Source organism: Topomyia yanbarensis, chromosome 3 (assembly GCF_030247195.1).
Source record: "Topomyia yanbarensis strain Yona2022 chromosome 3, ASM3024719v1, whole genome shotgun sequence".
Lineage (NCBI taxonomy): Eukaryota > Metazoa > Arthropoda > Insecta > Diptera > Culicidae > Topomyia > Topomyia yanbarensis.
This window is the reverse complement of record NC_080672.1, coordinates 293,231,018-293,246,474: the sequence shown is the minus strand read 5'-3', so window position 1 is coordinate 293,246,474 and position 15,457 is coordinate 293,231,018. Positions and strand designations below refer to the sequence as shown.

At 38.1% G+C, this 15,457-nt stretch overlaps 1 protein-coding gene across 2 annotated transcripts; it reads left to right on the top strand.

The window, feature by feature from the left end:
- Positions 1–1,735: 1,735 nt before the first annotated feature.
- On the top strand, positions 1,736–14,943 carry LOC131691564 (oxidative stress-responsive serine-rich protein 1). 2 transcript variants are annotated; one of them, XM_058978078.1, is made up of 3 exons: positions 1,736–1,886; positions 2,504–2,710; positions 12,813–14,943. In XM_058978078.1, exon 3 carries the CDS (start codon positions 12,832–12,834, stop codon positions 13,882–13,884), a length of 1,053 nt encoding a protein of 350 aa, XP_058834061.1. In that variant the 5' UTR covers positions 1,736–1,886; positions 2,504–2,710; positions 12,813–12,831; the 3' UTR covers positions 13,885–14,943. The 2 variants fall into 2 exon arrangements, with proteins under 2 accessions (XP_058834061.1, XP_058834062.1); XM_058978079.1 differs by lacking the exon at positions 1,736–1,886 and adding an exon at positions 2,306–2,444.
- The last annotated feature ends 514 nt before the right edge of the window (positions 14,944–15,457 follow it).

The window sequence follows — 15,457 nt, the reverse complement described above, 5'->3', positions numbered from 1 at the left end:
GAACGCATTATTATTCATGGCTAAATACTAACTCAAGAACACAGTTCAAAAATTCCATCGCATGTCCTGGGCTACGTTGCTGTTAGCTTAATTGCATCGGAATGTGCCATATGACCGGCGTTGAGGAGAGTACAGCGTAGGTGGACTTTTAAATGAAATATAATGTGACGTTGCTCAATCGTTTATTAAAAATACCTTCTCTAGTGCATTCAATTTTTGTAGATCAAATCTTACATAAAATTTCGTTTATTTTCTGAATCTATAATTAGGTTTGATGAAGAAGTTCATTTGAAAAAGTTATAAGAGATTTATAGAATGAAGGTTGGTCAAATCGTTGTAACGTCAAGAAAGAATGTATACATGGTGTATAACCCCTTAAGCTCTTAAGGATATACATTTTGAAGTTATGAGTATCCCGCGTTTCAATAAACCATACGAAGTAAAATTTTACACTATATCTAATAAATCATTCAAGCGGCTGATAAAAGTTGAATTACGTGACGTTACAACGCAAAGTGTATTCTGTTGTAACTTTAGTTCCGCACATTCAATAAAAGAAATTGTAGGCTTTTTGGAAAAGTATTTTTGAATACAAAGAGAATCCGGAATATAAATTTGAACAAAATTTTAGTTTTTTAATAAAATTAAAACAGGCATTTTTCGTGACGTTACAACGCAAAAACAATCAAAACTTCTACTAGTTCAAAAAGTATTAGTGGTCAAATCAAGGAAAAAATCTTTCTAGTTTTATTGTTCTACACTCAATAAAGAACAAATTCCTTTAAACAGATAAAAATTTCAATAATAGTTTCATGAAATAGAGCTTTTCTTAGAAATTAATAATTCAGAAACCATTTTCATTCTCCATATATTTTTCAACTATTTGTCGAAATGCTAATAGTTCGATTACATAACTTTTCAATGGTTTAAACACTACCGAATCGAGGAAAAAATATTGTGATACCAAAATAAGACAAAACAAAAACGTCCTTTTGGTATACAAGCCCGCGGAATGTGTCAGAAGAAAACAAAAGCACGTGGTCCCATACTTCGTTCTGATTGGTTAGTGATGTAAACATTTGCCCTTTTGCTATCCCGGACGCCATACTTATTTTCAGCTTACAAGTTTCGTTTCGATTGGTCGGTTTGTTGATTATGTGCTTCGCGGTCCTGGGGCGGCATGATTAATTTCACTAGCAACAAACCAACACACTCAAACATGATGAATGTGAACACCTATACTATAATGCATCTCGGGACTAATCCATGTGCAGTTGTGTTTGTGCGAGATTGAGGTTAAACCGGGTGGAATTTTTTGACAAAATTTTAATGACATTTAATGAGGTTAAAGCAGGTGGGGAATTTCTGTATGCGCGTCTTATTTCGTATACATTTTTGTCCATACACATTGCAACTGTGTTGGTGTCCCAAGTCAATATGAGGACTTTGGAATAATCAAGTCAATTTAAAATGTACTTTTTGTACTATTTACTGAATAAAATATCATGAATATTTTGAAACCTTTTTCTGGACTAAGTGGACTTTCAGCTTAACATCGGCTGAGTTTTTAAACCAACATCACAGTTAATTTAATAGCTTTTTTCATCGCATGATATCTCAAATATTTTTTTCGGTAATATTTTTCAAACTTTTTTTAACTTTTGACCATTAAACTCTACACTATAGTTCCGCTGTGATTAGGCACACAACAGGTTTACGAAAGCGTGTGTGTGATATTTTGTTTTCATTCATATATTTCACCACCAGCAGTAAATACTGCATGAGTAGAGGAAAAAAGGAAAAAACTCGAAGCAAATTGCTTATTTGCGCTACGACGAACAACGTTGTGACAGTCAGCTATCAAAAAAACGGAAGCACAATAAATGGTAAGTGATTTTTGAGTATTTATTTGCTATTATATAAGCGTAAATATCTATAAAACACGAATCTGGAAGAATTAAAAAAAACGAGTGTAAAAATTACTTCTAGAACAAAGTTTTTGTCGTGAAAACTGGTTCTCTTCGACGTCAGTTGCCGATCATCGGAAAGCTCCTTGCACTGTTTGCGAGGAACAAGCTGTAAATACGCAAAATATGATACACAATCAAGCAATCATTTTTGCAGTTTAATTCCGGGTTCTAACGATACAGGGAACGTACTAACGGTATACCTTGTCAAATCTGCATTGAAGTCCTTTAAACTAGCTTATAGCGGATTCCGTCTGAAGGACGCTTCCGCCCATCATTTGCGAAAAAAACATCTACACACGTAGGTACCACCCGCTCCATTCAAGTCGGGTCAAGAGTGAGATGAGAATGATGTGGAAAGTTTCCTTTTTTGGAAGCGCCATATTAAATCTTGTTTTGATGCCGTCCCTTTCTAGAAGTTGCTTGCTTCCTGTTAGTTTTGTTTTAGTGTTATTAATAGGGAATTTATAATTACAAGTAGAATAAGAACGACAAATAGAAATAATTCAACATTTATCATCTATTCCTATTTTCAGATCAGATTCAGATCAATAATATCGGCAGATTTGTCAATCAGTGTTACGGTGCAATGTCATTGAACCTCTTTGCGAAGTTGTCTAATCTAATCTGGCCGTACTTTATTTAGAGAGCATAAAGGTGCATTGAGAAGAGGTAGAGTAAAATAACATCGGTGAACCTAAAGTTGGCTGGCTGCTTCGAAACCAGTTCTCAGCTAAAGAAAGGTAAGTAGCATGAAGCTATAATGGGTGGTGAATAGGTACTCAATTGATGAAAAAAAAATTCAATATCAATTCTTCCAATGGGGTTATGAGATTTTTATAAACAAACTTATTTCGCTCATTATTCCGCTCTCGAGTTGAATTTCATGAAAGATACACATAAATCTTTACCCTTGGTAGAAGCAATTTCAAATGTCTTCTGTGTTGAAATTATAACAAATTAAGAGAAATCAGCAAAACAAAAGCTTGTTTACAAATCTTATTAGCCCTATTTAAAAGTTGATATGGATTTATGTTTGATTCCGATCAGTAGAACGTATTTTTTAGAGGGTTAATGCAATAGAGTGGTGGACGGGTGTATTTTTATGAATCAAGCCCATTTAATGGAAATAAAAACAGGACAATTGAACCCTGATACAGCACTGCAACCGTACATTACTAATAAGAAGATTAGACTAGAATCTCACCTCACTTCTGTTTGTCCGGTTTCAATAACCTGGCCACTGCTAAGAATATTTTACTGAAAACCTTGAATCAATTATGGTACTACGATCTACTGTCGGTAGGCAAAAAACCGCTCTGACGAACCCAACCCCGAAGAAAGGTGGATTTTCGTTTCATAAATCGGATACCGGGCATAAGAAAAAACCGTGGAAGCATGGTCAACAGAAGACTGACATTCTTTCTAGAGAAGAATAGTCTGTTGGAAAATGAGTAATTTGCATTCTGTCAAGGAATCGGAGCCGGTATTCACTTCGGAAAAGTTGGTTTCTCCGAAATATCCTATAACAATCTGAGTTCCAGTACTTCCAGAGTATCTCCCAGGCGTCAGTCCTTGTCGTCCACCCTTTTTGTTGGGATCATCGATCCGCTGTTCACATTCTGGCCATTCATGCCACTATTTTTCAAAGAATATCTGGTAGATCCACTAAAAATGTCTGAAAAATCTGTCACCTCAAAGTCATCGAAACTTATCAATCAATTTTTGGCAGAATGAGACATTTGTCTTTTTGTTTGGAAGCTGAAAAAAAAAATCTGGCATAATGGCATTCCTGATTGTATGCGTGCGTATATTTAGGCTGCTCAAGGCCCGAGTGGGGTTTCGGTGACTTGAGGAACCATGCGAGGATGATTGCGCGTTGCTGTACTGCCTATAACCGCAAGTCAGTCCCATGTTCTATGGGATCCCCTCTCTACATGGGACTGACTTGCGATTACAGGCAGTGTAGTCGGCGATGAAGATTGACTGGTTTTTGTGTGTACAAAATCGAAGTCTGTTGCGACAGCAGTGATCATTGGTTATTGCGAATCAGATTTTTTTTGAGGAATTATGACATGCGCATTTGGATTTTTATATTTAGTTCTAATTGCTGTTGCGACTCACTACCTTTTAATTAATTTCATTTTCTCGTCTCAATAAAGAGCTGAATTGGAGCTTTGGGGAGGTTTTTCAGTAACTTCATTTAAAATTTACAAGTTTTCTAGTTCTAGTCGTTTAGAAGCGTCAGCAAGTTGACGTAATATATTTTGATTTCGCTAAAGCAGCGGTTCTCAACCTTTCCCGTCCCATGGACCCCTTAGAAATCACCCTGGGTTGTTGCGGACCTCTAAGGCAAAACATTGATTTTATATGCTATCAATTTTTTGCGGACCCCCAGCAACCATTTTGTGGCCTCTTAGGGCTCCGCGGACCCCAGGTTGAGAATCACTGCGCTAAAGCATTCGACAAGGTGCCGCACATTGCGGTTATGAAACTGCAGCGACTAGGATGGCTACAATCTTGCCTTTGTGAACGATCCGCTTTCGTTAGAATCGGCACCACATGTTCAAGCGTATTTGAAACGACAACTGGTGTCCCCCAAGTAAGTGACCTAGGGCCATTCATCTTCATATTATTCATCAACGATCTCTGCACTCGCATCAAGTGTGGAAAACTGCTCTACGCTGGTGATTTCGCTTAATTGCTTCGGGACTCGATTCAGTTGTGCTACAAGAGGAAATAGTCAATATTGACGGGTGGTGCTCGCTGAATGGAATGCAGATCAACGTCGATAAATGTAAGATGATAAGATTTGGGCGCTCGACAACTCTAAGGCCCTGCGAATATATCCTTCAAGCATGTGTCAACGAAAGTATGGAATCTATCCGTGATATGGGAGTGTTATTTGACAGCGAACGTCGCTTCGCCGACCACATTACTGCGACAAAGGCTAAAGCTTTTGCAACATTGGTTTTTTTTTTTTCATTTCATTTTGCAGCGTTTGGTGGGGCAATGAGAGCGCAAGTCAGTCCAAGGCCGATGATAGGAGAGGTAATGGCAGAATGGCCCATGCAGACCACAAAAACGCTATGGGGGAGGATCAGGGTGTGGGTTGGGGTAGGGGTAATGAATTCATGTATACTTGACGAATAATTGCGCTGCAGAATGTGATGAAAAGGTGCGTTGCACAGCACTACTGTTGGCTGTTCGGTATAATATGTTTCTCCATAATACTTGATAGCAAATGTATGTATTTTGTTATGCTAATTCATAAATGTTAAAAAGTTCATTTTATCCCGTGGTTTGTATATGTGCGCGCAAGATCGCGAAGAGCTCAAGCGTTCGTATGTTGGCGTGTTTGTCGCGTATGCCAGAACGTATGTGACTTCGTGAGTACAAATTCGATTTTGTAACTGGTGGCCATGTGCATATTCGCGTGTGTTCTTGAATGATCGCGCGGACCGTGAGTTTGTTGCTTAGTTTTTAGTGTACGGTTCAGGTACTAGAAGATAATTCCCCCATAACACTAGAGTTCCCTGTCACGTTTCCATGGAATGTGTTGTCTAATGAATATGAGCTTCATTTTTCATTGGTCCAACTGAAGACATGAATCTAGGCTGTTAAGAACGATGGCAGGGACATCCTAACGTGACCGACTCATGATCGCGCGAGCGGTGGGTTGTTGGCGAGATCGCGAGTATGTGTGGATGATTAGATGTTTGGATGATTGCAGTTGCATGTTCGAGTTTGTGACCCGGATTGTGTTATCGCGAAGCCTAGCGGCGTTTATACGTTTTGTATGAGATACTATGAGTGTATATGAGAGAATATGCAATTGATTGTGTTAGTGAGAGTTATTATGAATCAAAGCTAAGATATAGTAATAAAAGGAAAAAGAACGTGCCGAATTAAAAGAAAAAAAATATGAAGAGATGAAGTAGAAGCGTATAGATTGACTGATATTTTTTTTTGATATACATGAGTAGTGAAAAAGCAAACTAATAGAAGTAAAACAAAAACAGACCAAAGAATGGGAGGGACGTATTCAAAGTTGCTTATATTTGGGAACATAGCCACTTTATTTGACAGTTTGGTTCGCGTGGATGATGGTTCTTCAAGATTACTAGGCACATTTTGAACATTTGGCTTGATATGGTTCCAATACTTTGGATAGTTCACTTAAATTTTAAATTCAATATATTGTACAATTGAATGATGTTTAATTTAGATTTGGTTTTAAGTTGGTATGATCCCAATACTTTGGCTAGTTGTCTTAAATTTTCATGTATTGTGCAAATTGAATGATGTTTAATTTACATTATATGTAATGAACGAACAACCATATGATACTGCATCGGCCTGGATCTAGTTGAATTGACAGCAAAAATAATTCAATCTGCCAGTCGTCAGGGAATCCCTTCGCTTCTATCCACCATCTGAAGCAAGGCCGGCGGAACACTTTTTGTACACACCTCAGCGAAAATGTGTTTGTTGATTACTGTACTACATATGTTCCACTTCTAAATACCAATTACTCCATTCTAATAAATTTCGTCACATTAATTTTCCGTTCCTTGTGATAAAACCTTTTTTTCGCGATTACTGAAACCCGCATGACACTGTTGACTAATGGGACGGTATCTCTGACGACCGACATCCTTTCAGGCTTAATGAATATTTCTCCGACGGAGAAAATAATGCAGATAAGTTTCCCTTTCGATACAAATTATATCCATCTAATACAACCGGCCTCTGGATGGTAAAATTCCGAACCAAAAATAAGCCATTTAACATCATCAATATATCGTGTGATCTAGCTAAACAATACTCGACCGTGTGCGAAGAAGTATTTTGTATACGTACCTGCCCGGGAAGTAGAAATTGATGGTGTTGTCTCCGAGAAGGTTGAGGTTGGCACCCTCCAGAACCCTTTGTTTCACTTAGCGAAAATTCTGGAATGCTAACAATTGCGTTAAGCAAAAAATCGATGAGTTTAAGAAAACATTTTATTTTTCATCAGCCTCATTTTCAGCCTTTCGTCGGATTTGTTCTTCCAAACTTGGTTCTTTTGAACGGAGCTCGTCTACCTGTTTGCCTTTCTGTGTTGCGGGGCATGAACTGCCGTCGCTGCAAACAATGAGCCATAGAGTTACCCATTGTATAAACAAGGCACGGTGTGGAGAATGTGAAGAAAATCATAAAAAGCTTTCCTGCTGTGGAGAAACGCCTAATGAACTGTCGACACACATCGCATCTAAATTACGCGGGGAAAAACTGAGGGAGCATCTTCTAATGTGTCTATTCATTTTCATAAAAGGAGAATCATTTCCTCTTCTAAGCTTCCTCGTAAAAGCTTGTGAGTGTCACTTGATGGATGCTTTCACAATACCTAAATAAGTGGCTCCTGGTCTCGAAAAGTCCACATGGGACATCCAAAACTCTAAGTTTCTCAATATTTCAGTTCTTTTATTTTCCTAGGCTTTAAACAATGTATTTGCATTGTGTAAAACTTGGTTATCTTCCGACGTAGATCTCCTGCCATTTTAACATTAGCCAAAGCCATGAAAACACTATGGAGGAGCGTTTTGGAGATCAAAAGTGCTATTATTTCAATCGGTTTAGACTTTGATCGCTACCAGGTATGGAAGTTGTCACTTGTCATGTCCGAATCATAGGCAAAGGGTCGTTGAAATTGTGTCCATATACATCGCACATCAGCTGGTTTTAGAAGACTTCAACTCCCACGGTATGCCATGAGGCTGTCTTCACGATGATAACCGATCTATCTTACTGAATGATATTCGCGACAATTTGATATGATCATCTGGAATGCGGTGGAAATGATACGAATGCCTACTCCACTAGCGCGGTCAAGCGCGTTAGATTTATCGTTGTACTCGACCTCGCTACAATTAGTGCGCCCATTGATTGAAACAATCGAATCACAACAAGAAATTCCTCCGCTGCAAGCGCACAACGTTTTGACTGGCTTGATTCTCTACAGTGCGATTAAAGATCAGACGAAATGAGTACCCGGCGCGAACAACCGTGGACGGTCTCCCAATCCGTTGTGCGCAAAGCGTGCTCAGAATTGTACGCGAAAGGTTCTAAGAGTACTTTTTGAACGTTCGATCGCCTGGATGAAAAACTTGATGAAAGACGAAAACGGGGTTATTGGCACCGGTTCGTCGACGGATTATCGAGAGAAACAATATTTCGTCTGGTGGCTTAGACGTTTCGCGATGAAATATAATACTGTAAATAAACGTAAATATTGTTCTTCATACCCACAAATTTATCTGACAGCAAAGTAGTTCACGCTAAGCGTTGTAGTGCGCATATCAGCCTAACGTTCGTGAGATGAGAGCTACGAAAAGTTTCTATATTAATTATTATGACAGTAGTGGTGAGATCGATCATAAAAGAGGCTGTTCATTATCCTCACAACACGTATGGTTTTATATTTTCCTATCAACAACTATGCCCACATTCTTACAGTTCCAAGGATCCTCTTCGTTCGATGGAGCATGGAAAATTTAGAGCCTGGACATTTATATTAGAATAATAATTAGTAGGTGAAATTTATGAAGAATCGCGTAGCTTCAACGACTTTTTTTAGTATTTTTGGTCAGAAAACGCTTAAAGATTAGGAATTCCAAAGGCATAAACAAACCTTGGTTTAAGTGGATGGAAGATGGTCGGTACCTCCTTCGGGTGATATGTCGGGTCCAGAGCCTAAAATTGTCATACCTATTCAATGAACGACGAAATTCACAGAATTCATCTTCATTCTTTCCCTGCCTCTTTCGTCGCTAAATAAATAAAACAGTAAAGGCGATGTCCCCTACTCTCTCGATTCTACGAAAACGAGTAGCAGCAGCAGCGACTTTCGTTTTCCTATGACAATCCGAAGTTGCAACAATGAAATAAACATTTTCCAACTCTGCTCGAGTCATGTTCAATCATACATTGAATACGCATCTCCGGCGTATTGGGTTAATGGAGAGCGGTCTCTGCGTTTGTGATGACAGTTTATCGCGACATCAAACATGTTGTCTGGTCGTGCATCTAGAGTTCTAGCGCCAGATCTCCGTTAAATGAATCTTTTCGGCCTCGTTCCAATCAGAAATGTGCTGGTTATCCTCGATCTCTAATATTTGTCTCTCATGTACATATTTTTAAACACGATAGATATCCAAATCTAGTTATTTCTTCTTTTTTGGTTGATATGCTAACAGCTGACTGAAAATCTGATCCCAAGAGTTCCCAGCGGATCTAAGGAGGCAAATCGGTGATCCGGTTCATGAAGTCCTGACAGTGATCTTTCGATTGTTACAAAACTGCAAGTTTAATTTCTTTTTTCCCTGTCATTGTCCATCCTCCCCTCACTTTCCCTGATACGGTATTTGCTACTGATGTTGGAATCAATCCCTCTTGTGTATGTCATTTGCCTTCCTTATAAAAAGCCAACCAGTGTTTCTCCTTGTTTGAATTTGTAATCAAATAATTGTTCTTGTTGAAAAATCATAAATTGTAAATCTTTAAAAATATGATTTACTACCTCCTTTTGTCCGATAAAAATTGTATTTATATTTTTTGTGTATCGATCTATACTCCTAGTTTTAAGATGTAGATGTGCCAAAATGTATTCTTAGTAGAAATATGAAAAAATTCAAATTTCATACAAAACCTGATTATTATACCATATCTTCAAGAACTTTAAATTGTAAAGCTAAGAAATTTTAATCTGAATTTAAATATGAAATTGTACATCGAGAATTTCAGACGTATGCTTTTTGTGCGCGAGACACATACGTGGCTAATCTCAGATTTTGCTTTGTTCCAAACTTTCGAGTGGGTAATTCCACCCTCGGCAATTTTTGAATGGGTAGTACTACCCATACTACCCACCTGTTCCGCCGGCCCTGAGTCCTGAAGCACGCGCCGTGTTGCTATTAGATTCTAGGGACCAACAGAATCCAAGGTCTCCAAGCTACAAATCCCTAAGCATAAAAAATTGCAGACTAGAGTCCACCGCCAAGCCCACGCTTTTGCAACATTGCATTTTTTGAAACGAAACACTGCTGATTTTGAGGATTTCTACACTCGGAAATCTGTATACTATGTACTAGTGCGGAGCATTTTGGAGTACACTGTACAAGTATGGGCGCCATACAAAGCAATTCAATGTAATCGATTAAAGCGTGTTCAAAGAAGCTTTGTACGGTTTGTTTTAAGAAAACTGCCATGAGACGACCCTGTCCGTCTGCCAACGTATAATAATAGACGCATGCTGCAAAATTTACCAACGCTTTAGTCACGTTGTACCATCTTGCAAAGAATGTTCATTTGTGATATGTTGTCGAGCAATATTGACTGTTCCAATATTCTTTCAGGGATTAATTTGTTTGTTCCTCCTCGTGTTATAAGAAACCTACCGCTTTTATGGATACCTATGCACCGTACAGCATAGGGGCCGTTCATAAACCACGTAGACTCATAGGGGGGACGGGGGGGTCTGGCAAAAGTCTACGTTTGTCTACGAGGGGGGAGGGGGGTCTTTGAAAAAGTCTACGTAGACTTTTATTTTTTATTATTCTCGTATTACTAATTATAAATTAGTATTAGTATTCAAAATATCGGTCTATTAAGCTAGGTGTATTTATGCAGACACTTCAAAGCTAGTACACTATTGAGGTAACTACTCGTTAAGCGACCACTCAACCCAGAACCCATGATTTTTTGGACAACCTCACACGTTGTTGTTTCTTGCGTATATTTTCATATAGTTTTGACCTGGGAATAATACAAAATGATAGTTCCAAAGACGATTACCCAAAATTCCTCTCGACGGAAGATTTTGACTGAGAAATCATCTGAAACACCACTAGCAGATATGCATGGACCATTAAATGCATGAACCATAAAAAGTTAAAAAAATGGTCAAAGTTAAGCATTAAAACCACCATTGTAACAACAAAACATCCGATTAAGTGGATTATTTTTTTTATTTATTGATTTCGATGGTTAAAGCAGTAGTGTAGTTAAACTTCTACAACAAAGTGTTTACACGAGTTAATCAGCTTCTCTTGCAATCATTTACACTGATTTCAAAATCTTTAAACACCCTACGCAACTTCGTGCAAACCGGTTCTACTATATTTATCTTCGAAAATATTCGGAGTTAAACTTTGATACTTTGCGGTAATACTCTCAGGTGATATGGCTATTAATTACATAAGAAAAATAAATATTTTTGGGAAGATTTAAATAGCTTCGTCCCCTTAATCAAATAAGGCAATTTAGATTATCTTATTATCTTAGAAATATTGAAATTTTTTCACGAAAAGTGAAATTTGTGTACATGTCTGGTTTATTATTTTAGTCTAGACGATAGTACACATCGACAGTATTATTTTGTAATTGTTTCTTATAATTTAACAATTTTTAATGCACCAGTAAGGCTCAAAAAGTGTTTAGCAATTCTGCATTGTTGGTGTATGTCGCACTTCGGCCAAAATTTGAACTAGTTATAGCAATATATCTTTTTTCATATACTTGAGTGAGTAACCTTGAAAAGAATTATTCCGCTACACAAACGTTGGAAAGCACCTTGAATTGGTATTAATTGATTTGATCAAGCATAGACAAAAACCCAATGTGAAAAACCTTTCTTTAATATTTAAAAAGCTTGAAATAAATCTAAACGCTAATTGAACATTATAATGGGCTTCTTGCTAATTTCACTGTTTCCGCGAATAAAAAAAATTAAAAGTCTACGTAGACTTTTGGCGTGGGGGGGGGGGGGGGGGTTGGTAAAAGTCTACTAAGGTCTACAAGGGGGGAGGGGGGGGGGGGGGGGTTAAAAATTCTCAAATTTCGGTCTACGTGGTTTATGAACGGTCCCATACGACCAGAATAATTCGGTAGATAGATGTTGCTGCAAATTTTACGAAACTTCCAAATTCTTTGACTATTATATTACTAATGTGGTTTTTGTTTGAAGCGAAACTGAGTCCGTTTCTAACCCCAGCTGCTGTTAAAATGTATGAACTGACAGCGGTTGGGGTTAGAACCTGACTCACTTTCGGGTTCAAGCGAAATCGCCATAAATCTAGTTTTACACAAACTAACAGATATAACACTCGAAAACAATTCTTCGCCCGCTTTAGCGGTCATTTTAAATATATTTAAAGTTGGGACTGTGGCCACATTTGCAATTATGGCGCCACTGACATACGAACAAGCATATGAGGGATCACTAGTGAAAAATTATTCCCAAACCCGAGGGGTAACCCACCTGCAGATCTGTGTATGGGACCGCGAAAAAAGGTAGACCTAGTGTTCTGGGAAAATTGCCGGATCGATGTTTTTTAAGGGAATTTCCCCATAGTGTTATGTCTGTTAGTCTGTGGTTATAAGACAGCGATTAAAAACTTATAACACTATAACAAGTCATTTACACTTAATCTGTACGGTACCTGCCGAAGATCAAGTAAAAAAAACAACATCACGTTTCGGGTACCGTTCCTACAAAAATCGAAAATTGACACAAATCGAACAAACAATTCCTTCCCGTCGCGGTAGGTCACTGTTTCGCGGAACAACCGAGAATGGCACGCAAATCGAAGGATTCCCGACGCGAGCGTACCATTCTACTCTAATTTTCCGCACGTGAATATTTCGAAATGGTTTCTAATTTTTAATTAATAACTATTATTTTATATAGTTTAACAATATTCAAATCGAGCTTTATAAAACATGTTCTGTCCTTGCGAATTAGAATAATGCTTGTATGCTGTATCTCAGACAACATTAAACGTTGAGTATTTTTTTTGCTTCTAGATATATCGCCAACGCAATAATGTCATCGGAGTCCGAAGAGCAGGATTTCGACGGAACGTTGAATATTCTGCAAATGTTGACTGCTCTTTCACCGGAGGTAGCGCCTCTTCCTGTTTCGAATGTAAACCCTTTCCAAATCAAATCATCTGCTATGGAAAATCTCAGCAAGAGTGAAGCTGCCGTAAAACAGATATTTGGCGCTCGGTGTGAATGCGGCGCGGAAAGAATATTCACTGCCCCGAATCAGTCCAACAGTCCTTCCGGTAAAGGATTTCCGATTGGAGGTAAACATGGCAGTCTCGAGCACGGTATCATCAATCCAACTCCCTTTAAGCACAAGGTTAAGGTAGAGAAAAAAGGAATCGTTCGTGAGTCGATGCTTAAGAACATTGGCAAATGTGTTCACCAGAATATTGTGAAGCAAAGTAGTATTGCAAAGGAAATCCAGCAACATCATCTTTCATCTACTATTTCCGCAGTTAGCACGTTGAAACCTTCACTTTCGGAAAATAATCTCACCAAATGCTTCAATAATGACTCCAGCAATGATATTTTGGACTTCAGGTTACTGGTTGATCAATGTAGCGAGCTAACGATATCTTCTCCCGCTGGTGGTAAAACACAAGACAGTCCAAATTTCTCGCAGACTAGTTTCAGGTCATTGCGTCAGCCAGATTTCTCCGTTTTTCAAAACAATCGAACAGTCCTTTCCCGTCGAAATCGTCGGGCACGACAACTCAAACGATCCAATAGTACCTCTTCACTCGAATCGGATAGTAGCAGCAACAGTAGCGCACCGTTCAGTGGATCCATCGGTGCTGGCTTTTCCGGTATAATTGGTCCAGCGACTTCTAGTGGTAGCCAACAGGGCCAATCATCTAATCAACAACAGCAATCTCACTCTCAGTCATCTTCCCCATCATCATCGTCATCCGCTTCCTGTTCGACCCAGGCCAGACTGAACAGTACGATGCCCTGCGATATCACCATTGACGAAATGGCCAGTTATTTCGAAACGTTGGTACATATACCTAAGAAAATGTCTAGCATGGCAGAAATGATGTATATTTAAAAATCTGCTGCTCGATGTTACTCTAGTGAAGGCGTTTGCAATGGTTTCTGCTGATTGTGCCACATGCAAACAAAGGTGGTGAACGTTCCTAGCTGAAGGAACACAACCTGCTGCGGTAGATCACATACCTCTAAAAAAGAATAATTCTGTTCAGGTCGTTGTTAGTGCTTAAACGTTATTCAGGAAAAAATCCCAAGCAAACATTAACAAAACACAGCTATCCTCGGTTTGTTTCGAAAGTAAGCATTGCTTTTCACATTTGAAGTAATTTAAAATTAGTTTTACAATTACAACTACCTACCATATTCGATGAAAGCTATCAACTAAATAAAAGCAAAATATTCATTTACCACATCGTAACATACTAAATATTTAGTTTTAAGTTCTAACGCATCAGTGATTAGTATATTTTACAATTATTCACAACACTACAATTTTGTGGCGCTTGCCTCATTGATACGTGCACCTGATAGTAAAAAATACTACTCCGATGTCTAGAATCGATGTTCTTACTACACGTATCGGGCCGAAGATGGCCAACTTTTGAAAAAAAATATGTATCAAATGATTCTCCATTCGCCACGCCCGGCATTAATAATATGTGCTGTGCATCAATAAATAGTTCAGGAGTACGAACTTTAAGTTTGTTCTTGTTTTTTATAGTTCCAATGCAACAAAGCGTTTAAATTTATGTTCCCATGTATCCTAAACTTAGAATTCAATCCTTATATCTATATATGAGAATATTTGCGTAAAAGTATAACTTTTATAACTGTAGACTAATTTATAGGCAATGTTAGGGTGAAAGCTTTGGCGAAAAAGGTCATGAAGGAAATAGAAAATCTCCCTGATTTAAGATTGAGATGTCATATTCGAACGATAATATTGTACCGCCAAAAATATTCGGCCTGGCCACGGTAATCTACCGTGTCACTATAACCTACGCAGCCATGTGCAGACAGAGCATACCAAAAGGCAAAAATTACCGAGGGTAGTGTTGTAACATTGCTAGGTGCGCGTTTAATTGAATTATTTTTCAATAAAAAGTAATTGAAAACAGTTCCTTTGTTATTATTCTTATTATATAATTGATCTTTGTGAAATTCACTGTCTTGGGCTCACTTTTTCATTTATTTAGCATATTTTATAAGGCTCAATTATAATGTACTTAGCTAATGCTTGCTTTGTTCCCCCAAAAAGATCATTCATATGAGATAAATAAACGAAGTTATCACACCATGTTAAGGCGACTAAATTTCATCGTCTTAACGAAAATGCTAAGAAGCAATCACATGTAAAAATAACTTACCTAAAATAACTAATCTGTTTCGATTAATGTTGAAGTGAATCGGCAATGTCGGTAATATTCAAGTATTTTCAGATATTTTATGAAAAGTGTTTACTATATAGCTTAGTTTAGGTAGCCTACCCGTGGGTGCACTTCGTGATTGACTGAATTGGTGAGAATGTACAATGAACAAAAATGACCAGGGAAAGAAAGGAATGTTAGTTCAATACTCGCTGTTATTAGAAACCGAGACGCATCACGAACCATTCGTGATTCAGAAGAAAG